This window comes from Oncorhynchus mykiss, chromosome 15, assembly GCF_013265735.2.
Source record: "Oncorhynchus mykiss isolate Arlee chromosome 15, USDA_OmykA_1.1, whole genome shotgun sequence".
Lineage (NCBI taxonomy): Eukaryota > Metazoa > Chordata > Actinopteri > Salmoniformes > Salmonidae > Oncorhynchus > Oncorhynchus mykiss.
In genome coordinates, this window is record NC_048579.1 from 10,145,066 (window position 1) to 10,172,777 (window position 27,712).

At 44.3% G+C, this 27,712-nt stretch overlaps 1 protein-coding gene across 3 annotated transcripts in view; it reads left to right on the top strand.

The window, feature by feature from the left end:
* Positions 1-8,386, top strand: part of LOC110489566 (semaphorin-5A) — a 282,353-nt gene extending 273,967 nt beyond the window's left edge. For 2 of the 3 annotated variants that reach the window (XM_036943684.1, XM_036943683.1), the window contains exons 21-22: positions 517-728; positions 7,011-8,386. In XM_036943684.1, coding sequence (XP_036799579.1) covers positions 517-728; positions 7,011-7,130 — 332 coding nt within the window. In that variant the 3' untranslated portion in view covers positions 7,131-8,386. Of the gene's footprint in view, positions 1-516; positions 729-3,611; positions 3,846-7,010 lie in introns of all 3 variants that reach the window. The other variant, XR_005036038.1, reaches the window with a different exon arrangement.
* Positions 8,387-27,712: the final 19,326 nt, after the last annotated feature.

The window sequence follows — 27,712 nt, forward strand, 5'->3', positions numbered from 1 at the left end:
CAATGTAGTGGGATAATGTGATAATGTAGTGTTAAAGTGGGATAATGTAGTGGGATAGTGAGATAATGTTGTGCGATAATGTTGTGTGTTGGTGTGATAATGTAGTGTGACAATGGTGTGTGGTATTGTGATAATGTAATGTGCTAATGTAGTGTGATATTGGTGTGTGGCATTGTGATAATGTATTGTGATAATGTAGTGTGATGGTGTGATAATAAAGTGTGATAATGTAACATGATAGTGTGATAATGTAATTCGATAATGTAACGTGATGGTGTAATAATGAAGTGTGACAGTGTGATAATGCAGTGTGGTAGCGTGATAATGTGGTGTGATAGCGTGATCATGGTGTGTGGTAGTGTGATAATGCAGTGTGGTAGCGTGATAATGTGGTGTGATAGCGTGATCATGGTGTGTGATAATGTAGTGTGATAGTGTGATAATGTAGTGTGATAATGTAGTGTGTTACACAAATGTTTTATAATTTAAAGCATTCTCTCTACTTCCCTTCTCCAGATTTCAACGTGTTCCATATGATCGCTGTAGGCCTGAGTAGTTCTATCCTGGGTTGTTTGGTCACCTTACTGGTGTACACCTACTGCCAACGCTATCAGCAGCAGTCTCACGATGCTACAGTCATCCACCCCATCTCAGCATCACCACTCAACACCTCCATCACCAACCACATCAACAAACTGGACAAATACGACTCCTTGGAGGCCATTAAGGTTTGTATACTAACACACTGTGTAAGTCTAGGATCTTCCAGGCTCACCTATATTTTTTGTTTATTTAACCTTTATTTAACTAGGCAATTCAGTTAAGAACAAATTCTTATTTTACAATGACGGCCCAGGAACAGTGGGTTAACTGCCTTGTTCAGGGGCAGAAAGACAGATTTTTACCTTGTAAAAACCTACCTCACCTGTTGTATTCGGTGCATGTTACAGATGAAATTTGATTTGGTAAATAGTATTGTAAACCCCTGGGCTGGTCTATAGTACTGTAAACCACTGGGCTGGTCTATAGTACTGTAAACCACTGGGCTGGTCTATAGTACTGTAAACCACTAGGCTGGTCTATAGTATTGTAAACCCCTGGGCTGGTCTATAGTACTGTAAACCCCTGGGCTGGTCTATAGTACTGTAAACTCCTGGGCTGGTCTATAGTACTGTAAACTCCTGGACTGGTCTATAGTACTGTAAACCACTGGGCTGGTCTATAGTACTGTAAACCTCTGGGTTGGTCTATAGTACTGTAAACCACTGGGCTGGTCTATAGTACTGTAAACCTCTGGGCTGGTCTATAGTACTGTAAACCACTGGGCTGGTCTATAGTACTGTTAACCACTGGGCTGGTCTATAGTACTGTAAATCTGTGGGCTGGTCTATAGTACTGTAAACCTGTGGGCTGGTCTATAGGACTGTAAACCCCTGGGCTGGTCTATAGTACTGTAAACCCCTGGGCTGGTCTATAGTATTGTAAACCACTGGGCTGGTCTATAGTACTGTAAACCACTGGGCTGGTCTATAGTACTGTAAACCACTGGGCTGGTCTATAGTACTGTTAACCACTGGGCTGGTCTATAGTACTGTAAACCTGTGGGCTGGTCTATAGTACTGTAAACCTGTGGGCTGGTCTATAGGACTGTAAACCCCTGGGCTGGTCTATAGTACTGTAAACCCCTGGGCTGGTCTATAGTATTGTAAACCCCTGGGCTGGTCTATAGTATTGTAAACCCCTGGGCTGGTCTATAGTATTGTAAACCCCTGGGCTGGTCTATAGTATTGTAAACCCCTGGGCTGGTCTATAGTATTGTAAACCCCTGGGCTGGTCTATAGTATTGTAAACCCCTGGGCTGGTCTATAGTATTGTAAACCCCTGGGCTGGTCTATAGTACTGTAAACCCCTGGGCTGGTCTATAGTATTGTAGCTCTTCTGTACTTGTGTGTCGGTGGTCCTGCATCTACCCTGTGTGACTGCACTGTTCTGTGTCTATAGCCATTTAGATGTACACTGCTTTCTCATAAGTTACTAACAAAATATATCACAATGCACATAGCTTAGGTGACTAAATCGGTCTGAATAGGTTGCAGGTCTTCGTTCTTAATAACAGTAGGAACCTCCTAGTTTAAATAAATAATACATCAATAATATTAGTTAGTTATATTCTCTCTGACCAGATTTCTGTTGACACAAGGCATGGTTTGGAAAGTCATTAGGTTATGAAGTTGAGCCATTATTTTATGTGAGTTAGCCTATTGAGTTTGTCTAGCGAGTTAGCCTATTATGTTAGTCTAGCGAGTTAGCCTATTGAGGTAGGCTAGCGAGTTAGCCTATTGAGTTAGTCTAGCGAGTTAGCCTATTGAGTTTGTCTAGCGAGTTAGCCTATTGAGTCAGTCTAGCGAGTTAGCCTATTATGTTAGTTTAGCGAGTTAGCCTATTGAGTTAGTCTAGCGAGTTAGCCTATTAAGTTTGTCTTGCGAGTTAGCCTATTATGTTAGTTTAGCGAGTTAGCCTATTGAGTTAGTCTAGCGAGTTAGCCTATTGAGTCAGTCTAGCGAGTTAGCCTATTATGTTAGTTTAGCGAGTTAGCCTATTGAGTTAGTCTAGCGAGTTAGCCTATTGAGTCAGTCTAGCGAGTTAGCCTATTATGTTAGTTTAGCGAGTTAGCCTATTGAGTCAGTCTAGCGAGTTAGCCTATTGAGTTAGTCTTGCGAGTTAGCCTATTATGTTAGTCTAGCGAGTTAGCCTATTGAGTCAGTCTAGCGAGTTAGCCTATTGAGGTAGTCTAGCGAGTTAGCCTATTGTGTTAGTCTAGCGAGTTAGCCTATTGAGTTAGTCTAGCGAGTTAGCCTATTGAGTTAGTCTTGCGAGTTAGGCTATTATGTTAGTCTAGCGAGTTAGCCTATTGAGTCAGTCTAGCGAGTTAGCCTTTTATGTTAGTTTAGCTAGTGTGGACAGAGAGCTAACTTTCAGAAGAGTATCCATCTTCTATAAATGACTGAACAGACACACTGTCTAAAGTGAACGGATTCTCTGGCGCAGAACTAATGTCTTGGAATGCAGTTTTCATAGCAGAATAAAGATTTGAGAAGTGTCCATCTATCATGTAATTAGAGTCTGGTGTGTGAGTGGAATCCAGTTTGCAGCCATGGACAGAGAAAAATGAATATGGGCCGAATAAATGCTTATTCGGCTCAGTGAAAAAAACAAAAAGAGTCTTTATTTTCTGAGGAGTATTCTGCCTCAGTCTTTACTCTAATAGCTGGGTTGTTCTTTTGCATATACATATTTAAAACAAAGAGCAATGAGTGTTTTTGTCATTTTATTTTGTAATGTAGGAAAAAGAGGAACACCTGGCACCACTATAATTCCTAAAGCTTTGTTCTTTGTTTGACTAAAATAACATCTTTATCATTTAGGTGAGCTCTGAAAGGCAGTGAGTTTAGCTGAAATATTGTCATTTTGAATACCGCCGTAGTGTGTCCTACCTTACAGAGGGCATAGGATGACCATGTGGTCCCTTGGGTACATTAGAACTTCATCCATTGTGTCATCCATTGTGGATCCATTAAGGATGACTCTTGCCCGTTCCTCTCCTCCCGCAGCCCGATGTGTCTGTACTCTTGACCCTGGACGACCCCGGCATGTGCCAGCCTCTGTCTACTAACATGGGCGTGTCCATGCGTGGCTTGGAGATTTTCTACTAACTTTCTACTGACTTCTGACCTCTACAACATCCCGCCTCTTGACCCACCTCCTAGCCTATGAACAACCTCCTTCCACTTCCTCTTCCTCTCCACCGTGCCCCCACTTCCTGTGGTGCTTCCTGTGTGCGTCAGGTCGGGGTAGATTCAGTTTCTCTGTCATTGCTCAGGAATCCCATTATTTCATACTCATCCCATAGGGCCAGGGGAAGGCAACTGCGGTCCTCGAGAGCCGTAATGTCTGCTGGTTTTCTCTCTCTGGCACTTAGTCAGTCAGTCAGTCAGTAGCTTTGGTGCTTTTAGGGATAGCTCATCTCTCGTATATCGCGCTTCACTTTGTTCAGGCTTTTAATTGATCCATTCATGTTGATCAATTTGTTGATTGATCTGAGAGTGCGCTCACCTGGTCTCCCAGGTCTAGATCAGCTGGTCTCCCAGGTCTAGATCAGTTGGTCTCCCAGGTCTAGATCAGCTGGTCTCCCAGGTCTGGATCAGCTGGTCTCCCAGGTCTGGATCAGCTGGTCTCCCAGGTCTAGATCAGCTGGTCTCCTAGGTCTAGATCAGCTGGTCTCCCAGGTCTGGATCAGCTGGTCTCCCAGGTCTGGATAAGCTGGTCTCCCACGTCTAGATCAGCTGGTCTCCCAGGTCTAGATCAGCTGGTCTCCCAGGTCTGGATCAGCTGGTCTCCCAGGTCTAGATCAGCTGGTCTCCCAGGTCTAGATCAGCTGGTCTCCCAGGTCTAGATCAGCTGGTCTCCCAGGTCTAGATCAGCTGGTCTCCCAGGTCTGGATCAGCTGGTCTCCCAGGTCTAGATCAGCTGGTCTCCAAGGTCTGGATCAGCTGGTCTCCCAGGTCTAGATCAGCTGGTCTCCCAGGTCTAGATCAGCTGGTCTCCCAGGTCTAGATCAGCTGGTCTCCCAGGTCTAGATCAGCTGGTCTTCCAGGTCTAGATCAGCTGGTCTCCCAGGTCTGGATCAGCTGGTCTCCCAGGTCTAGATCAGCTGGTCTCCCAGGTCTAGATCAGCTGGTCTCCCAGGTCTAGATCAGCTGGTCTCCCAGGTCTAGATCAGCTGGTCTCCCAGGTCTAGATCAGCTGGTCTCCCAGGTCTAGATCAGCTGGTCTCCCAGGTCTAGATCAGCTGGTCTCCCAGGTCTAGATCAGTTGGTCTCCCAGGTCTAGATCAGCTGGTCTCCTAGGTCTAGATCAGCTGGTCTCCCAGGTCTAGATCAGCTGGTCTCCCAGGTCTAGATCAGCTGGTCTCCTAGGTCTAGATCAGCTGGTCTCCCAGGTCTAGATCAGCTGGTCTCCCAAGTCTGGATCAGCTGGTCTCCCAGGTCTAGATCTGAAGGGAATAATGAAAACCAGCAGACATTGTTGCTCCTTAGAACCAGAGTTGTCCACCCCTGTCATTAAATGACCCATAGACTTTTGAGAAGGCAGTGTATTTTTCACTCATCTCTTTCCGTTCTGAAACGTCCGCCATGTTCTGACACCTTTCATTTGCATGTGTTGGTTTTTCTATGTTCTGTCTTCCCCTTTATTTCCCCCGTCGTATTGGTTCTGTTAGGCTTTCTAAACTGATGGGTTACCATGGAGAAAGAGAACTTGTTGTAAACTCATTTCATTTTCTCCGTAAGCTGTCTGCTTTCTCTCTCTATGTCTGATGCCACCCAAACAGCTTTTGTTGAACTGCACTAAAAACACTATAAAGTCAGATTAGAAGAAGCCTGGTTAATTGTTGAGTTCAGCCATGGGGCCACTAAGAGATACTAGATATTACAGTTTTAGACTGATTTAGACTTTTAAGAAATAAAGGTGAACATAAAATGGGTAGTTTATTAATTAAATTTTTAGACATGGAAATTGACTTTTTAGACTCGAGTAATAACACATTATTTGGACATTGAGTTATGTGTTGTCGGTCACTCAATGCAAGTCATGAAAATGTAATGGGGATAGAATAATATTATAGAATTATTATAGAATAATATTATAGAATTATTATAGAATAATATTATCTGTGCTCAGCGTTCACATCTCCCGTGAATTCATATACGGATCCATAAATTAAGAACAAAACGCAGCATCATCACCTGCTGAATTATTCCGCCTCCAGGGACTTTCAGAGTAGACTTATCTAGGACCGGGATGATACCAGTATCGCGATACTCCTTACTAGCTTGGCATTTAAACAAAACACAAAGCGGATCTAACTTCTTTAGGAAAACAGCCCTAATGTTGGAAACAAACATCATTATATTTTCACCTCGAGTCACATGTATTTATTTTTCCAAGCTATAGCACACAACATTTTACATACAGCAGGTTTTTAAAGGACCAAAGAGTTTGTATCGTCACAGCCTTACACTTCATGGCCAAGTTTATGAGACAGAGGGACACACAACAATTAAACAACCTGCTGAGGTTGTACTGAGCTCACAGAACCGTATGGTATCTTCACAGAACCACACGGCATCTTCACAGAACCATACGGCCTCTTTACAGACCCATACGGTATCTTCACAGAACCATAGAGAAGGGCAGAACAGAGATACCCTGTGGCGCTTCCTTATTTTCTGACTCGATTATTCACTCGCAGGCTGATGTGGAGCCATTAGAGACGAGATCAGCAGACCTTGTTTTCTCACCATAGTACACTGTACTTCCTCAGCGGTTATTATTGTTGCCAGCCTGTTATTGTCAATGCTCTGGCCTTGTTCTTTGAGATGGATTGCTTCATTCTGCAGTGACCTCCCACTGATTGTTATGTTGTTGCTCCAAGGATTATTTTCCTGTTGGATACATTCCCTTTAGCTTTAGCTTTCATTCGCCATTTAGACTGAAGCATCAGAATAAACTGGGTGGTTCGAGCCCCTGAAAGCTGATTGGCTGACAGCCGTGGTATATCAGACCGTATACCACGTGGTATGACAAAACATGTATTTTTACGGCTCTAATTACGTTGGTAACCAGTTTATAATAGCAATAAGGCACCTATGGGGTTTGTGGTATGTGGCCTCTTTGCGTTGTGGCTAAGAATAGCCCTTAGCCATGGTATTGGCCATGTACCACACCCCCTAGGGCCTTATTGTTTAATTATACCATGGTGTTTCAATACAGTTGACACTAACTCTCTCTCTCCTTTCTTTCTCTCCCTGTGTCTCATCCTCTTCCTCATCCCCTTCCTTTTTTCCTCTTTTCCTCTTCCCTCTTCATCATCATCTTCTTCATACTCTTCCTCTCCATCTTCCTCTTCCTCCCCCTCTTTCTCTTTCTCTTTCTCTCTCTGTCCTTCACAGGCTTTCAATAAGAACAACCTGATTCTGGAGGAAAGAAATAAGTACTTCAACCCCCAGCTAGCCGGGAAGACTTACACCAATTCATACTTCACTGACCTCAACACTTACGATGACTATTAACCCTTTGTTGGGCTACAGCATCGGGGAGACACACCCTTGTGCAGACAACAACCCCACACCACTCGTTATGACAATGTCCTATATTTTTCCACCTCGTAATGAAATCTATGACGTTTTATGTGGGACCCTCCCACTCTGGGACCCATTGGCAACTGCCATCCAATCATATTACAGCCACATGGTGATGTCATCGAAGGGACAGACCCATTGGCAACAGCCATCCAAACAAATTTACAGCCACACGGTGATGCCATCGAAGGGACAGACCCATTGGCAACAGCCATCCAATCAAATTACAGCCACACGGTGATGTCAAAAAGGAAACTCGAAGAGCTTTCTGAATGGGAAGGACCCTGCTGTGATTTCCTGTCACTCTCTTGTCCCAGAACTGTGTCGGTTCTGGGGGAAGAAAACAAACCAACTGCTTTGCATGATTTTCTCTGTCACTCTGTTCAGTTTTGCATGGTTGGTAGCGGGCGGGCAGGCAGGCAGACAGGTAGGCAGGCCGGCCACTCACTGTCCGCTGTGCTAGTGTCCTACAGAGGACCCCAAAGGGGTGGCGTTAGTTATGCCTGATGAATTTGATCCAACTATAATGCTCAACGGTAGATAGTCAAGTGCTTAGCGTACCCAGAGTAGCTGTCACTCAATAGCTACCCCAGGTTGTTGTGGATTTAAACCAATCACAACTCTGCATTATTGTAGACTTTTGTTAAACCGATCTTGTTCTACACCGTCTACCGTTGAGTAACTAAAATACTAGCCCTTTTGTTTAAAGATGGGGTTGGTTATTCAAATAAAGACAGGATGTAGATCTTTTAGAGATGTGTCCATGTTTCTTTCTCTTACGGGGCTGGCGTTGGTGTAGCAGTTAGCGGCGGTTGAGATATCCGTGTATAATCTTTCTTGCTTTTTTGTTGACGGTATTGTACAGTAAGCTCATTTGGAAGCATATTTCTCTGTGTCTTTATAGGTCCATTTACTCAATGTCAGTGTTAAAATCAATCATTTGAAATTTGAGTAGAAGAAATTGCCCGGGAAATATATAAGTGGATCATGTTCAAACTGTCATCCTACTTGTTAATATTTTTTTAATTTGTGGTACTTTTCAAGGTGAAACATCTCTCTTTTGTTTAAAGATGTACATCCATATTCAGTACGTTGATTTCTTCAATGTTTTCAATTGTAACTATTTTTATTTTTTTAAACGTTTGCTTGTTTTATTGTGGATAAATAAAATGAAAACGCTTGATATACCTCAGGGTTGTCAATGTCTACACCAACTAACCAAACCACACTCTAACATCGAAAGAACAGTACTTACCGTTATGTGAATCAATCAAGACCACAGTAATACTCTTTTAGCCTTTTCAAGAATCCATAGTGAATCCATAGTGAATCCATAGTGAATCCATAGTGAATCCATAGTGAATCCATAAGGAATCCATAGTGAATCCATAGTGAATCCATAGTGAATCCATAGTGAATCCATAGTGAATCCATAGGGAATCCATAGTGAATCCATAGTGAATCCATAGTGATGAATGAGATCAGCAGCGATGGAAGGATATGTGAAGGATGCAGAGAGCGAGTGGTTAGGTCTAATTGGTCTACAGTACATGACGTGACGAACCGCAGCAGTGTTATCCTCCATCAACCTTAAACCTGACAGGCCATCTGTGTGCAAAGGGTAATGAAATGTGTATGTGAGTTATTAGTCATCTCCGTCAGTGGGCCCCTTACGGTGAGAGTGCTGATCCAGCCAGAATCGATTCTGACCCAGGAGAATCAATCTCAGTTTACCTTGACTCCACTTTACCTCAGAGAAAGATGGAGCTGGGCATCTCGGGGCCCTACACAACTCCGGCTGCACTTTTTGGGTGTCTGGAGGATGGCTCCGAGGTTGTATGGGGGCAGTGTGTAAGGGTGTGTTTGAGTTGTACAGTCGTCATGGTTTCTCTTGATGCTGCAGCTACACTCACTTCAATACACTAGATGAGCTATGGCTATTCACATTGGTATAATAACACTGATAGAGATTTCCTCAGCGATTCTATTTCTCACAATAGCCTGCCTACTCTCTTGGCTCTCGGACAGTTTGATCTATGTGTCACAAGGTCAGTCAGACACATGTGGCATTCCCCAGGTCAGCCTCTGACAGCACTGAGGACCCAAACTGACATTAGTACTGAGGACCCACACTGGCATTAGCCCTGGGGACTCACACTGACAATAGCCCTGGGGACTCAAACTGACATTAGCCCTGTGGATCCACACTGACATTAGCCCTGTGGATCCACACTGACATTAGCTCTGGGGACTCACACTGACATTAGCCCTGGGGACTCAAACTGACATTAGCCCTGTGGATCCACACTGACATTAGCCCTGTGGATCCACACTGACATTAGCCCTGGGGACTCACACTGACATTAGCCCTGGGGACTCAAACTGACATTATCCCTGGGGACTCAAACTGGCATTAGCCCTGTGGATCCACACTGACATTAGCCCGGGGACTCAAACTGACATTAGCCCTGTGGATCCACACTGACATTAGCCCTGGGGACTCACACTGACATTAGCCCTGTGGATCGACACTGACAATTAACCTTTATTTAACTAGGCAAGTCAGTTAAGAACAAATTATTGTTTACAATGACGGCCTACCGGGGAACTACCGGGAACCTCGTTCACGGGCAGAACGACAGATTTTGTACATTGTCAACTCAGGGATTTGATCCAGGGACCTTTCAATTACTGGCCCAACATTCTAACCACTAGGCTACCTGCTGGTTACTGGCCCAACGCTCTAACCACTAGGCTAACTGCTGGTTACTGGCCCAACGCTCTAACCACTAGGCTACCTGCTCTAACCACTAGGCTACCTGCTCTAACCACTAGGCTACCTGCTCTAACCACTAGGATACCTGCTCTAACCACTAGGCTACCTGCTGCCCCAAATACACTAGAGGGTATTCTGTTGGATGGATTACACACCTCTTCCTGCTATACCTAATGTGTGTGTTTGCACGAGGCCTGTGAGTTACAAACAGAGCGAGTGAGTTACATTGTTCCTGTCGTAGACTGACAGAGCATGGATGTTCCATTTAGCCCTACTCCTCTCTAAGGAGTTCTCCTCTCTCATTCACATTTACATCAGAACAATCCGGAACCTCCTCAGAAGACACAGGCCCCATTCATTCTAACAGGACTGTTCTATAATAAATGTTCCACTTCAAAGTTACGATCCTCTCAGAGTAGCAACAAAAGGGTTGGTTCTAATGTTGCAATAGTTGACCTGAGTGATTGTCTGGTTGGAAAACGTGATGTGAGCAGATGTCAGGCAGAAAGGCCCCGGGTATGGGCCCCGGGTATGGGCCCCGGGTATGGGCCCGGGTATGGGCCCCAGGAATGGGCCCCGGGTATGGGCCCCGGTATGGCACTCATAAAGTGTAGGAGTCTTCTGAGGCTGTATTATAGAGGAAAAGAAACTCTGATTTTGATCCCTGTCAGATGGATTCTCAGGGCAGGGTTAGAGATCCAGTAACCATTTGGGTGATGCCCACAGCAGTCAACCTGGAGAGAAAACAGGCCAATCTCACTCTAGACTACACACACACACAGAGACAGCATCCCAACCCAGCATCCACGTCAGCCACATGTCTACAAGAGCCCTCCCAGACCATATCTCTCTCTCTCTCTCTCTCTCTCTCTCTCTCTCTCTCTCTCTCTCTCTCTCTCTCTCTCTCTCTCTCTCTCTCTCTCTCTCTCTCTCTCTCTCTCTCTCTCTCTCTCTCTCTCTCTCTCTCTCTCTCTCTCTCTCTCTCTCTCTCTCTCTCTCTCTCTCTCTCTCTCTCTCTCTCTCTCTCTCTCTCTCTCTCTCTCTCTCTCTCTCTCTCTCTCTCTCTCTCTCTCTCTCTCTCTCTCTCTCTCTCTCTCTCTCTCTCTCTCTCTCTCTCTCTCTCTCTCTCTCTCTCTCTGATATTAGCGAGACAGCATGCAGTAAGCCTGAGAATCATAGGAGACAGGATTAGAGGGATGTGGTTTTGCATCTGAAACAGACACAGTGGGAATGACAACATTAGACTGTGCTTCTCCCCACTGTGGAGAGCTATGAATATTTAAACATGAAGTGGGCACATTGCTTCTATAAATCCTCAATTACACAGCTTATGTATAGCTGCTACCAACGTGACACAGTGACAACGTTAGACCCTACTGATTAACCTAGTAATTCATCTGAGTGTAAGAGGGTGGGGGGTTTGACAAAATACTTGATTATGGGACACTCTCAAGCTACGATGGTGCTGAATACTGATGAAGGCCAAGTTATGTCATGAAATAGACCTACTGTACTGACTCTGTTTTGTGTGTATACTGCTTTCCGTTATCCCATAGACCAACTGTATGAACGGGCCTCCAGACAACATCTCCTGGGTTCAGTCAAGCTACAGCTGATTGGGTCACAGAGGGTGAAAGGTAGAGGGAAGGGGGTGATGGGAAAGAAGGGGTGATGAGAGAGAGAGGGAAAGAAGGGGTGATGAGAGAGAGAGAAGGGGTGATGAGAGAGAGAAGGGGTGATGAGAGAACGAGGGAAAGACTGGGTGATGAGAGAGAGAGAGCGATAGAGAGAGAGGGAGAGAGGGGTGATGAGAGAGAGGGAGAGAAGAGGGTGATGAGAAGGGGTGATGACAGAGTGGGAGAGAAAGGGGTGATGAGAGAGAGAGGGGGAGAAGAGGGTGATGAGAAGGGGTGATGAGAGAGAGTGGGAGAGAAGGGGTGATGAGAGAGAGAGGGAGAGAAGGGGGTGATGAAAGAGGGAGAGAAGGGGGTGATGAGAGAGAGAGGAGAGAAGGGGTGATGAGAGAGGGAGAGAAGGGGTGATGAGAGAGAGAGGGAGAGAAGGGGTGACGCGAGAGGGAGAGAAGGGGGTGATGAGAGAGGGAGAGAAGGGGTGATGAGAGAGAGAGGGAGAGAAGGGGTGATGAGAGAGAGAGGGAGAGAAGAGGGTGATGAGAAGGGGTGATGAGAGAGAGAGGGAGAGAAGGGGTGATGAGAGAGAGGGAGAGAAGGGGGTGATGAGAGAGGGAGAGAATGGGTGATGAGAGAGAGAGGGAGAGAAGGGGTGATGAGAGAGTGGGAGAGAAGGGGTGATGAGAGAGAGAGGGAGAGAAGGGGGTTAATGGAGAGGGAGAGAAGGGGTGATGAGAGAGAGAAGGGGTGATGAGAGAGAGAGGGAGAGAAGGTGGTGATGGAAGAGGGAGAGAAAGGGTGATGAGAGAGGGAGAGAAGGGGTAATGAGAGAGAGAGGGAGAGAAGGGGTGACGAGAGAGGGAGAGAAGGGGGTGATGAGAGAGGGAGAGAAGGGGTGATGAGAGAGAGAGGGAGAGAAGGGGTGATGAGAGAGAGTGGGAGAGAAGGGGTGATGGGAGAGTGGGAGAGAAGGGGTGATGAGAGAGAGAGGGAGAGAAGGGGGTTAATGGAGAGGGAGAGAAGGGGTGATGAGAGAGGGAGAGAAGGGGTGATGAGAGGGAGAGAAGGGGTGATGAGAGAGAAGGGGTGATGAGAGAGAGAGGGAGAGAAGGTGGTGATGAAAGAGGGAGAGAAGGGGTGATGAGAGAGGGAGAGAAGGGGTAATGAGAGAGAGAGGGAGAGAAGGGGTGACGAGAGAGGGAGAGAAGGGGGTGATGAGAGAGGGAGAGAAGGGGTGATGAGAGAGAGAGGGAGAGAAGGGTGATGAGAGAGAGTGGGAGAGAAGGGGTGATGAGAGAGAGAGGGAGAGAAGGGGTGATGAGAGAGAGTGGGAGAGAAGGGGTGATGAGAGAGAGAGGGAGAGAAGGGGGTGATGAGAGAGGGAGAGAAGGGGTGATGAGAGAGAGAAGGTGTGATGAGAGAGAGAAGGGGTGATAAGAGAGAGAGGAGGAGAAGGGGTGATGAGAGAGAGAGAGGGAGAGAAGGGGGTGATGAGAGAGAGGGAGAGAAGGGGGTGATGAGAGAGAGGGAGAGAAGGAGTGATGGGAGAGAAGGGGAGATGAGAGGGAGAGAAGGGGTGATGAGAGAGAGGGAGAGAAGGGGGTGATGAAAGAGGGAGAGAAGGGGGTGATGAGAGAGCGAGGGAGAGAAGGCGGTGATGAGAGAGAGAAGGAGAGAAGGGGTGATGAGAGAGAAAGAGGGAGAGAAGGGGGTGATGAGAGAGAGAAGGGGTGATGAGAGAGAGGGAGAGAAGGTGGTGATGAAAGAGGGAGAGAAGGGGGTGATGAGAGGGAGAGAAGGGGTGATGAAAGAGAGGTGTGATGAGAGAGAGAAGGGGTGATAAGAGAGAGAGGAGGAGAAGGGGTGATGAGAGAGAGAGAGAGAGAGAGGGAGAGAAGGGGGTGATGAGAGAGAGGGAGAGAAGGGGGTGATGAGAGAGAGGGAGAGAAGGGGTGATGAGAGAGAGAAGAAAGGGGTGATGAGAGAGAGGGAGGGAAGGGGTGATGAGAGAGAGCGAGAGAAGGGGGTGATGAGAGAGATAGAGAGAAGGGGTGATGAGAGGGAGATAAGGGGTGATGAGAGGGAGAGAAGGGGTGATGAGAGGGAGAGAACGGGTGATGAGAGAGAGAGGGGGAGATGTGGGAGGTGAGAGAATGTGTCAACCCATTCACCCGACTGACAGCTGTTACCAATGTCCCTTACCAAGATGATGGATATGACTGTGGTCTAGTTTCCTGTGACCATTGAAAGCCCTCTTTCCCCAGTGAACACTCCCACTTCCTCTCTGTCCTACAGTATAGGGAGAAGCAGGCATGGTCTGGTCTGACAGTAGAGATCTGGGAGGGCAGATAAACAGGGCTCTGGCTGGGTCTTAATGGGTTCTCTCTGCCAACTGGGGAAATAGATATCACCATTGACGTTCTACGGCAGCTGGAGTGTTGATCAGCACCATAGACATCCGTGCCAATTGGAGGATAAAGAGATATCATAGACGTCCGTGCCAACCGAAGGATGGAATTGACAGATAGTACCACAGAAGTCCATGCCAGTTGGAGGATAGGATAGATGCCACTATAGACGTCGACCCAAGACATCCAGTCCTCCAGGTGCCTCGACAGCCCCAGAGTGCAGCTGCAGGAAGGCACAGGAAGGCACAGGATGCAGAGAAGAAGAGAAGAAGTTCCCCTGTAACACCCTCCAGTCAAAATCTATTGACACCTTCAGGTACAACATCTCCCCCCTTAGAAAACCCAGCTCATTCTGGAAAGCTGGTACTGATGACCCCTGCCAAGATGGCGGATGCGACTGCGGTCCAAGTTCCTTAGACCTTCAATGGGAGCCCTCTAAGTAACTCCCTCTTTTCTTTCTATTCTATCTTCTCTCCTCCCTTGTTCACCTTTACAGGAAGACCTCTGGACAATAAGGTAGAGTATAATCTCTCTCCCTGTCCTTCCCTCCCTCTCCCTCTACCCTCTCTGCCAGATTTTCCACAAATAGGTTCTGATTCGGCTCATCAAAGCCAGCTGCACTGGGCTTATTCCCCTCATTGATATTCCCCTTATTCAGCCTCTCAGTGTCTGAGCAGGGACACATGGATCACAACAGATGTGTTCTATATCCGTGTCAAATCGACAGCACAGTCTGAATAAACCTTCCGAGGAGGGTTTACAGGGACATTGATGTGCAATCCAGCTATCTGCTCAGTGGACATGAAGAAGATAAGATACACACTCTCTTTCTTGATTGACATGATCAGCTGTGGATACTTCCTTTGGCGGATGAATGACACAATGTTGGTTTATGACCAGGCAATTGGGAATGCAACGGTACACAGTATGTTATGGAACTGTTTGGTACGCCCCCGATACGGTTCAATACGCACACGTGAACCTCGGCATTATGGTATACCTGGCATTTCCCTGTCATTTCCAAAACGTGCTTTTTTTTCTCGCTGCAGACTACACGCACGTGGTACATTCAGATCCACAGAACCAGAGGCGCAGCTTGTGGCCGTTAGGAGGCTCCTGACAAACTTTACTCCACAGCAAATGTCTCAAAATGTGGCAACCACAGTGACTGCAACCCCCTTCCCTTAAACAACCAATGGACAATTTGCAATGACATCTCAGTAGAACACCTCCCTAAATGGGCCCCGTGAAGAGAGGGGAAACTAAAAATAAATATTCTCCCAGCTCCAACGTGACACTAGCGAGCGGTGTTGATGTGAGCCATTACTAACCTTTCAAAGCACTTCATGGCTACGGACGTGAGTGCTACGGGTCTGTAGTCATTTAGGCAGGTTACCTTTGTGTTCTTAGGCAGAGGCTATGGCGGTCTACTGGACACATGTTGGTATTACAGACTCAATCCGGGACATGTTGAAAATGTCAGTGAAGACACCAGTTGGTCAGCACATGCCCGGAGCACACGTCCTGGTAATCCATCTGGCCCCGCAGCCTTGTGAATGTTGACCTGTTTAAAGGTCTTACTCATGTCAGCTACGGAGAGCGTGATCACACGGTCGTCCGGAACAGCTGATGCTCTCATGTATTCCTCAGTGTTGCTTGCCTCGAAGCGAGCATAGAAGTGATTTAGCTCGTCTGGTAGGCTCTTGTCAACGGGCGGCTCGCGGCTGTGCTTCCCTTTGTTGTCTGTAATAGTTTTCAAGCCCTGCCACATAAGACGAGCGTCGGAGCCGGTGTAGTATGATTCAACCTTAGCCCTGTATTGACACTTTGCCTGTTTGATGATTCGTCGCAGGGCATAGCAGCGAAGTAATTCCCAAACTCTATGAAAACTGAAAAGGAATTGAGACAATTACCCTATCTAGCTCTCTCCACTGATAGTTGGATGTCCAGAACAACTCAAAGCTACCTCTCTGTGATGGTTCACTATGTACTGGAAACTACCTCACTGTCACGGATCACTATGTACTGAAAGCTACCTCTCTGTGATGGTTCACTATGTTCTGGAAACTACCTCACTGTCACGGATCACTAGGTACTGGAAGCTACCTCTCTGTGATGGTTCACTATGTACTGGAAACTACCTCACTGTCACGGATCACTATGTACTGGAAGCTACCTCTCTGTGATGGTTCACTATGTTCTGGAAACTACCTCACTGTCACGGATCACTAGGTACTGGAAGCTACCTCTCTGTGATGGTTCACTATGTACTGGAAACTACCTCACTGTCACGGATCACTATGTACTGGAAGCTACCTCTCTGTGATGGTTCACTATGTTCTGGAAACTACCTCACTGTCACGGATCACTAGGTACTGGAAGCTACCTCTCTGTGATGGTTCACTATGTTCTGGAAACTACCTCACTGTCACGGATCACTAGGTACTGGAAGCTACCTCTCTGTGATGGTTCACTATGTACTGGTCTGGGAGATGAAGAGCTACAGTATATGTTGCAAACTCATCCCCTGTATGAGAGTCATACAAGCTCACACTTTCCTTAAAATATAAAGATACTGAAACCGTACCGTTACCGTGGCCCACAAACTGTGATACATATCGAACCGTGGGCCTACTGTACTGTTGCATCCCTACTAGGCATACAGTAAACCTAGCTATAACCTCAACCCTAACCCTAACCCTGGCTTCATGTCCACACCCCGGCTCAACCCTAACCCTGTCTTCATGTCCACACCCCGGCTCAACCCTAACCTTAGCCATAACCCTAACCTTAACCTCAACCCTAACAGTTTTCCCACCCTCTCCAGACCAAACTGACTTGCAATATGCAGACATAGCAGGAAGTTGCAATAAATCCGTGCAACCCAAGGTGTGATACCAGCACAGCCGAAACCCTCTTAAACCTAACCTTTAGCCCTAATCATAACCCGGTTCAACCCTGACCCTAGCCTCAACCCTAACCCGGTTCCACCTTGACCCTAGCCTCATCCCTAACCCGGTTCAACCCTGACCCTAGCCTCATCCCTAACCCGGTTCAACCCTGACCCTAGCCTCAACCCTAATCCTGACCTTACTGTTCGCTTCATGTCCAGGTACTTTTCCTAACAGTTTAAAGGCTACTATCTCACTACTACAAATACAGTCACTACTATTATACTAGCCTCAAGTTTTCAACACTAACAATTTCAACATTTCAACTCTTCCACTACCATAAAAATTAATTTGAACAGCTAAAACTAGTAACACAATTTTTCTTCTGGAAAATTACTCTTTCTAGTTTTTAGAAGATGAATACTTAACTGTATTTCTGTTTAACTGAGATGCTTGTACACCTTCCTCCACCTAAAGCTTAAGCCATATAATTTGTTGTGATTGACATGACATATTTTATAGCATGGTGGACGTTACCTCAGGGAAAGGTGTTGATATTACCAAGGTGATGTTGTAATGCACCCCTCCTCTTCTGTGACCATTATCAATGTTGACAAGGTTAAAATATCACGTCAAATGTAGCTGTATTGTGTGTGTTTGAGAGCACCTGGAAAATATAGTGTCATCATGTGATGTACATTTGTCTTTGGTTCCATTTTCCTCTGTGTGTGGGAGAGGTCCTGTAAAGATCTAGAATGAGATGACATCATCTGTGATTCCAGACGAGGTCTGGTTTCAGCCCTACAGGTGAAGAGTCATATCAATGGAACAAAGTACTACCCATGGCACGTGCACAGTCACTCCAATCTAGAGGTGAAGTGTTGTTTCTCACTTACACTCTACTAAACACTCTACTAAACACTCTACTGAACACTCTACTGAACACTCTACTAAACACTCTACTAAACACTCTACTAAACACTCTACTAAACACTCTACTAAACACACTACTACGCTACTAAACACTACTAAACACTCTACTGAACACTCTACTGAACACTCTACTGAACACTCTACTGAACACTCTACTGAACACTCTACTGAACACTCTACTGAACACTCTACTGAACACACTACTGAACACTCTACTGAACACTCTACTGAACACTCTACTGAACACACTACTGAACACACTACTGAACACTCTACTGAACACACTACTGAACCCACCTCTTATTTAAGCAATAAGGCACGATGAGGTGTGGTATATGGCCAATATACCACGGCTAAGGGCTGTTCTTATGCATGTCGCAACGTGGAGTTGGCAATACACCACAAACCCCTGAGGTTCCTTATTGCTATTATAAACGTGTTACCAAGGTAATTAGAGCAGTAGAAATAAACGTTTTGTCATACCCGTGGTATACGGTCTGATACAAACCACGGCTGTCAGCCACTCAGCATTCAGGGCTCGAACCAACCAGTTGATATTAAGGGAAACATAACACATGATACACTGTGACGCTGTGTGCACACTTTTGTTTGTGTTTGTGTGTAAAAGAGGAACAGGCGTGTTAAAGGCCCATCATGCAGAAATAAAAGCTTCCATTTAGGAATATGAATGAACTTATTTTTGGTTATAGAGGCAGTATTTTCAGTAGGTACCATAGAGAATAGTCCTTCCGTCTGATACATGGTTTGTCTGGGTGATTAATGGCAGCACTCACAGCAGGCAGTAAAACACTACAGGGATTGGTGCTCATAAGAAAATGGATTACCTTAAACAAGAGAAAGATGCAGACAGAGATGATGGTAACAATGAGGCATCTGTTTAACTCTGCAATCATTACGCTACAGAAAAGTCATCATTACGCTACAGAAAATTACGCTACGCTCATCACCAATGGGAACCTGTCGACACGGCTGGCTAGCTATCTTCCAGAGTGAACAACAGTAGAAGACGGGAAAGGGGAGACCCCTGTCGGACAATCAGAGCAATACATGTTTGCGGCTGAAAGGCCAACAACCTTCCTAAGGAGGGCTGGTTCTGACAGAGATAAACGGCGAACGGCACACACACGTATATACATTCAGGATTTCTTACTTCAAACGGGCAGTGTGAGAATAGTTCTGAAACGTATCAACGATAAGTGTCCCTTTTTCTATCTCTCTCTCTTCGCCACCCCTCTTCATTTTCTGTCTAACATGCCGCCATATTTTTTTTTTTCAAAGTTAAAGTTTTATTACGTTTTCTTGTTTTTCAATCAACCAACAAAACACTTTCCACGTTCACAGATGTGACAGGCTTAAACAAATACAAAATAAAAGTCAAAAAATATTATAATAATAATACATTTGAAAAAAAATACAATTAAAATGAAAGATTAAGATTAAGTTTTTATTTTATTTTATTTATTTATTTTCCTTGGTGCATATATATATATATATATATATATATATATATATATATATATATATATATATATATATATATATATATATACATACGCACACGTACTCAAAAATTGCCAGAATCTGGCAATCTCTCTACAGCTCCAAAATACAATGCATATAGGTTCCACTTTCAGAGGTACATCTTTAACAGTTAGGAGACATGTCTGTTTTCATTCTATGGAGTCTCAAAGGAGTATAATAAAATGTGTAAAAAAAATGTAGTTAGATTCTTTCATTTTAACATTAGTAGAGGTGCAGTATACCCTGTTGCAAACCTCTGCCCATAACTCATCACTGAGAGTCAGACCAAGGTCCTTTTCCCAAATTATTTTCAGAGGCGTAAAAGAGGAGCCTCCTTTCTCAGAAAGGAGTCTATAGATATAAGATATTTAGCCTTTAATGGATTGTGCTGTGACAAGAACGGTTTCAACTTCATTCAACTGAGTTCTAAATCTCCTCTTGGAGGTAAATGAGGAAATTACATGTCTAATTTGAAGATATTTTTTTTTTAAATGGGATCTTGGCACATCGAATTCACTGCAGCGCTCTTGAAAGGATTTCAGTGTAGTTGTTTTCTGATGAAATAGGTCTGAAAAGGTCCTGATTCCTAGAGTATGCCAAAGATTAAAGTTGGCATCCCTCAGGGCTTTTGGCAAGTCTGGGTTGCCTACTATTGGCGAGTGATAACATATAGTAGGGTGCTGTAAATCACAAAGGTTTTGGCTATGTTGCCCACTTCACTAAAGTTATTAAAGTTATTAATGAATATAATTGAGGTTAAGGGCAATGAACCACATTATTGTGCTTCTATCTGAATCCACGTTGACTCTTGTCTGTTTGTGACCCATGTTAGCATGTTGCGGATTTGGGCAGACCAGTAGTACAATTGAAGGGAGGGTAGGGCAAGACCACCCTTAGATTCAGGTTTCGATAGAGTAGAAAACTTGCTCCTAGGTTTTTTATTGCCCCATATAAATGTGGTGATGCTTTGATGAGTTGTTTTGCAGAAGGAAACTGGGAGATAGCATGGGAGCATCTAAAATAAGTAGTTCAGTCTAGGGAGGACGTTCATACGAATGACATTAATTCTTCCTACTAAGCTAATTGGGATGGAGATCCAGGTTTGGAGATCGTTCTTGATTCCATCCAGGAGTGGAAGATAATTTTCCTTGAAAAGGCTATTCAGATCTGGTGTTATGAAGATCCCGAGGTATTGAAACACCTGTGTTTTCCAGGGTTTCAATCATCACACTACCGAAAAGTGATCATCACACCACAGAAAAGTGATCATTACACTACAGAAAAGTGATCATCACACTACCGAAAAGTGATCATCACATTACCGAAAAGTGATCATCACATTACCGAAAAGTGATAATCACATTACCGAAAAGTGATCATCACACTACAGAAAAGTGATCATCACATTACCGAAAAGTGATCATCACATTACCGAAAAGTGATCATCACACTACAGAAAAGTGATCATCACATTACCGAAAAGTGATCATCACACTACAGAAAAGTGATCATCACATTACCGAAAAGTGATCATCACATTACCGAAAAGTATTCATCACACTACAGAAAAGTGATCATCACATTACCGAAAAGTATTCATCACACTACAGAAAAGTGATCATCACACTACCGAAAAGTAATCATCACACTACAGAAAAGTGATCATCACACTACCGAAAAGTGATCATCACACTACCGAAAAGTAATCATCACACTACAGAAAAGTGATCATCACACTACCGAAAAGTGATCATCACATTACAGAAAAGTAATCATCACACTACAGAAAAGTGATCATCACATTACCGAAAAGTGATCATCACACTACCGAAAAGTAATCATCACACTACAGAAAAGTGATCATCACACTACCGAAAAGTGATCATCACATTACAGAAAAGTAATCATCACACTACAGAAAAGTGATCATCACATTACCAAAAAGTCATCATTACACTCAGAACAGAAGGACTGAACGCAGCGCTATTAATGTCCCAGTTTAGGGATTGTGAAAAGTTTTAAGTAAAGTACAGGTTTTGTTTATTTTACAGAATACCCCCCGACCTCTAGTGCATTTGATTGGCAGCTGTTGATAATTTGTAAATGTGAACATTACAGAAGATTGCATAGTAATTCCTATTAATTGTCCCCTGTTAGGATTTAGTATGGGGCCCATATATTACTGTAAAGTTGATCAAATTTACAGTAGAGTTGGATTTAATAACACACATTTTTTTCTCCCATAGGCTCTCATTCTCCTCTATCAAGGCTTGTTCTTATAACGTAGCAGAGCGTTTAGGCCAGATATTGGCAGTACTTCCTCATTTAACCGTCCCATTAATTCCATGCCATTCTCTAATGAGCTTTGTGATGAGATATTGATCAACAACATCTTGTTGGCGCCTCAGGAAGTACAGTACAACAGGAGAAGAAAATGAAATAGAAATCATGTAAATATATCTAAAGTAACTTGGAGGTCTGATTCTAAGAGCCTATAGAGGTAGTTTGGTTACCAGTCTGTTTTGAATTGTTTGGAATGACACCAACAAAGGATTCAACAAAAACGAAGGGCTCGATTCAAACCGTAGGGTTGAACATCTGCGCTGTAGCGAGATTGAAATGTAAAGGTCATTTTGGATTGAGCCGACATAAGCACCGTTTACCTTGAATGAGGTCTCTGAGAAAGTGACAACATACAGTAGCCATTACATTTCTATCACGGTGTAGCGCAGGTCTTCTCCGCTACGGATTGAAAGGAGCCCTAGAGCAGAAAAGCCAAAGTCATAGAGGGGAGATGTGACAGCCATTGTTGACATTAAAGTTCCATCCGGGATGTTTACACTACCGTTTAAAAGTTTGGGGTCACTTCGAAACGTCCTTGTTTCTGAAAGAGAAACACATTTTTTGTCCATTAAAATAACATCAAATTGATCAGAAATACAGTGTAGACATTGTTAATGTTGAAAATGACTATTTTAGCTGGAAACAGCTGTTTTTTTTTTATGGAATATCTACATAGGCGTACAGAGGCCCATGATCAGCAACCATCACTCCTGTGTTCCAATGGCACGTTGTGTTAGCTAATCAAAGTTTATCATTTTAAAAGGCTAATTGATCATTAAAAAACCCTTTGCAATTATGTTAGCACAACTGAAAACTGTTGTCTTGATTAAAGAAGGAATAAAACTGGCCTTCTTTAGACTAGTTGAGTATCTGGAGCATCAGCATTTGTGGGTTCGAGTACAGGCTCAAAATGACCAGAAACAAATAAATTCCTTCTGAAACCCATCAGTCTATTCTTCTTCTGAGAAACTGAAGATCTTGTCCAACGCTGTGTACTATTCCCTTCACAGAACAGCGCAAACTGGCTCTAACCAGAATAGAAAGAGGAGTGGGAGGCCCCGGTGCACAACTGAGCAAGCGTACAAGTACATTAGAGTGTCTGGTTTGAGAAACAGTGTCTAGTCCTCAACTGGCAGCTTCATTAAATAATACCCGCAAAAGACCAGTCTCAACGTCAACAGTGAAGAGGCGACTCCGGGATGCTGGCAGGTACTGTTTAATGAAAAATTCTGCTAAGGCAGAAAGAGAGAATTGCTGGATAATATGCCAACGAACATTGCAGGACAAACAAACTGGCTGACCTGACTTTTCAGGAACTTCCGTATCGATTAGCCTTGGATAGCAACAGCAGGTTGTTTTATCTTATTTATCCTGTGCCAAACATATTTATTCAGTCTAAATTATTAACGTTAGCTGCTGGCTGCATGCTGGCATAAACCTAGCTAGCTAATGTGAGTGAAGAAAGAAGCCAAGTGCAGAGTCAAACAACGAGGTGCTGGTGCAACCAAACAGAGTTGTCGGAGGTGTGGTTGATGAGGCTCTGTAGGCTGTTTTTAGGAGACCACTGTGACTGACAAGTGAATCCACCAGTCGCAGCGAGCGTGGGGGTTACCGTGTGAAATCCCAGGGACAGGGTTGTATTCACTAGACAAAACAGAGACAAACGGGCTGAAATTGGAGGAAGTACTATGTCAAGTTGTCCAATGAGAAACGTCTGCTTTCTTTTCCGTTGCAAAACATTTTTCTATGAGATTAACTAATAAATATGTCTGATACTTGCATTCGGTGCTGCTGCTTTGATTCAAAAGTACTGGAGCAAATGCAGTCTGACCACATGTTTTCCGGCGGCTCTGAATGAGTGATTGTTTGTCAATATGCCCCTCCACACAGCCAATACAAATGGTGCCTTTCACCTCCAAGTACTTAAAGCAAACTCGAGAGATCAAAAATCAGCTAAAAAAGTTTCTCAGGACCACGGGGAAAAGCAGTTTGTCCTGCTATGTAAGGGGAAACTCCTCCTCGTGAGGATATATTTTATTAGTGACTGATGTCCTGGTGTGGAGAGGAGGATCAGATAAAGGAGGGGATGAGTGATGACTGTAATTAGGATCCCATCTAACCCTGTGCTTCAACTTTTGCTATTTAAAGGTCTGGTACAGTTGTTCTATTTCCCAAGTAAAAGTAGTCTTTGAAAGACCAAAACATCACCCATAATATTTGTTCCGTTACGAAAATGCTCAGAATTGAAGAAATTGTAACTTTTGTCTCATCTCTAACTATCCGGAAACCTAAAAGAACAAGCTGAGTGGGCGGAGAGCTTACAGTATAATAAGGAGCTCGCCTTGACTGACAGCTCTTTGAAACACCCTTGTGGTAGAGGTCTGCTCAGGATGGATTTATTCATCGCACTCCCACCCTCATCTACAACTTTTCTTACCGTACCCTGTCTGACTCTGACTTTCTGTCTGACTCTCACCCTCTAGCGAAGAACTGGTTCCAAACCTAACTGCAGTCTCGCAATGGTATTTTAGGCGTATGTGACGCAGCTCCCAGCAATGTTGCACCCTATAGGCAATATCAAATGCACAAAAAAAGAACTTGAGAAATTGTTTCATCTACCAGATATTCTCACGTGGCCCATTATATTAGGCTTCATTACTATACCAGCCTATGTGCTGGACGTAGTTTGAAGAGAGCCGAGTCGGAGAGACTTGCACTTTCTCTTGAGATTTTTTTTCATATAGCTTAGCTTTTAAGATTTTCAAACTGTGAAATATTGTTGATCATATTTATTTCTAGACAGTGTGGTAAACTATAGCCTAATACTTTTTAGGATTTACATTTCCTTGATAACTGCCCCCTTGCTTCTCTACCCGTGCATAGGCTATATTCTACTAAATTGAGATCACACGCTCACACATTGCACATTGCCTCAAGATGGTTGAGCGCCCTCCACTTCTTTCCATTTTCAAGATTTATTTACAGGAAAACAATGGGCCACGTGTCATTCCGAGCCTAAATAGTATCCCTCACCTTATGTTCTCTTCAACACGTTCTCATGGTCAACAGAGCTGGTAATGGACTGCTGGATATCAGATAAACAGCATCAATACACAGTTGAATTTCAATTGTTTTCTAACTAATTACAGAAGACACTTCACTGATACACTTCTTCACAAGAATTAGTAGAGCCTGAGTCACCTGTGTGTGCTGAGCAATTTACTGGTGCCTCTTCATTAGCATTATAAATGACAATATGTTTAAAATTGTATGTATTGATTGGACATTTATTTGATCATTTAAAAAAGACCAGCATATACAAAATATTGATCAACATCAACACTCATGAGGTGAGAAAAAGGTGAGAAATGTTACTAAGAAATTCTAATTAGCGTCATAAGCCTAAATAGACACTAGGCCACCCTGCAGTGTGTAGGACCCCATTAATATAGACACTAGGCCACCCTACAGTGTGTAGGACACTATTGATTTGTACAAATGGTAACACTCATCTCCTGTCCGAATGTTTGAAAACAACAATATAAAGTAACAAAATCTGATATCTTATCACGTAAAAGTTAATTAGTTAGGCTTTAGGAATTTAAACCAACTAGAAATTGATGGGGAGGGTAGCAGGAGGGGAGGGGGATCCACTTACCTGGATCAATCAAGCAGGCTTCAGTCACCCACTTGGCTTCAGTCACCCCAAAGATTGAAGCGTGAGATCAATCCAGCTATGACCTCTTCCTTGTTTAGGCCTCTCTCACTGGGCAGACAGGGGTTCTGGGGTGGACAGACCAGGCCTCTCTCACTGGGCAGACAGGGGTCCTGGGGTGGACAGACCAGGCCTCTCTCACTGGGCAGACAGGGGTCCTGGGGTGGACAGACCAGGCCTCTCTCACTGGGCAGACAGGGGTCCTGGGGTGGACAGACCAGGCCTCTCTCACTGGGCAGACAGGGGTCCTGGGGTGGACAGACCAGGTCTCTCTCACTGGGCAGACAGGGGTTCTGGGATGGACAGACCAGGCCTCTCTCATTGGGCAGACAGGGGTTCTGGGATGGACAGACCAGGCCTCTCTCATTGGGCAGACAGGGGTTCTGGGATGGACAGACCAGGCCTCTCTCACTGGGCAGACAGGGGTCCTGGGGTGGACAGCTGACACAACTTCCCCACATACGGTGCAGGATCAACGGTGACCTCGTTGAAGAGGACATGCAGGTGCCGGTCTACGTTGCCTGTAATGTTTTTGAAAAGGGGAAATGTTGGTTAAATGTTTTATTTACTTTTATTTACTGTTCTCATGATGCTGTGGATTTGTTGACGTAGTGATCTACTCATTCTACAGTGTGTTTTCTGCTGTTTTTAAAGTACTCAATTATACATTTTGTCTTGCACTTTTTGAAACCTTTCAATGTTTGTATTTGGAAGTTTTGTTGTGCCTGAAATGCTCAATTGATTTTCACAGGCTTCACAGTATATCCCCCCCCTTCCTTGGTCTGTCTTCACAGGATTCACAGCACCCTTCTTTTCCTTGGCAAATCTGAATTCGTATCAGAGCATTCCTGCTGCGGTAGTTGCCTGGTAAGCGGTGCAGACAGAGTAGATGTTGAATTTTCAAAAAAAATGTCTATCATTACAGCTTGATGACAGTGGAGAGACAAAAGGAGATGGAAACTAACATAATTCCAGGGGTAAATTACAAATCCTATACATACCACAACTCCTTTTGTGCTGGCAGTTCTCAGACTCAACGTAGGAGGGCTTGGGGCTGGAAGACGAACAACCATATAGTGACTATTGGGTGTGTTTTTACAGAATATATACTGTACCGTTACAGCCACAGTCACCGTGTCAGACTCATAAAAGTCTGAAACTTACGTTATGGTTAGCACTTGCTAGATCCACCGATCCACTGTCAATGATGACACAGCATCCGTCTTCGGGATAAGCTTCCTGGCAAGACCCATCAAATGTCCCCCCCTAAAAAAAAGCAACTTTGCTCGAAACGTGCGCTGAACACACGTCACGTGATGGTCATTCTCCGTGCAGCAGTGAAAACAGCAGTCGGATGTTTTCATTCTTCTGATTTGTCATCCTGACGGTCCCGGCGATAAAATGTAGCGTAGTTTTGTTTGATAAAATCTACTTTTATTTTCAAATGTAGGAACTGAGTTCTACAGTTTAACACCACTGCTGTCTCTGGCTCCAACTTCTACGGGATCGTTGTCCCTAAACCGGGACAGTTGTTGCTCAATATGCGATAATGTGACTAGAATGACGTTGCAAACGACATCCAACTATCCATGATATAGACATGTCTTATATAGGCAGAAAGATTACGTTCTTGTTAATCTAACCGCAGTGTCCAATTTACAGTAACTAGTTTTGTTTGTCAAAATCAATTTTTGAATTCAAATGGGTTCTACAGTTTCACCCCACTACTGTCTCTGGCTCCATTTCTACAAACTTCAAAGTGCTTCCTTTCATATGGTATCGATATCCACGGCTCTGGGTAGGGTTCATCTGGTCTTTCCCACTGGAACGAGAAAGATTCACAGTCTTAATAGTCTTTATTTTTCACTGAATCTAATGTTTTGACATCCTAATATTGGTATGTTCTTTCTCTATCAGACACAACCCTAATTAGCCCATTCTCTATCAGACACAACCCTAATTAGCCCATTCTCTATCAGACACAACCCGAATTAGCCCATTCTCTATCAGACACAACCCTAATTAGCCCATTCTCTATCAGACACAACCCTAATTAGCCCATTCTCTATCAGACACAACCCGAATTAGCCCATGCTCTATCAGACACAACCCTAATTAGCCCATTCTCTATCAGACACAACCCTAACTAGCCCATTCTCTATCAGACACAACCCTAATTAGCCCATTCTCTATCAGACACAACCTGAATTAGCCCATTCTCTATCAGACACAACCCTAATTAGCCCATTCTCTATCAGACACAACCCCAACCCT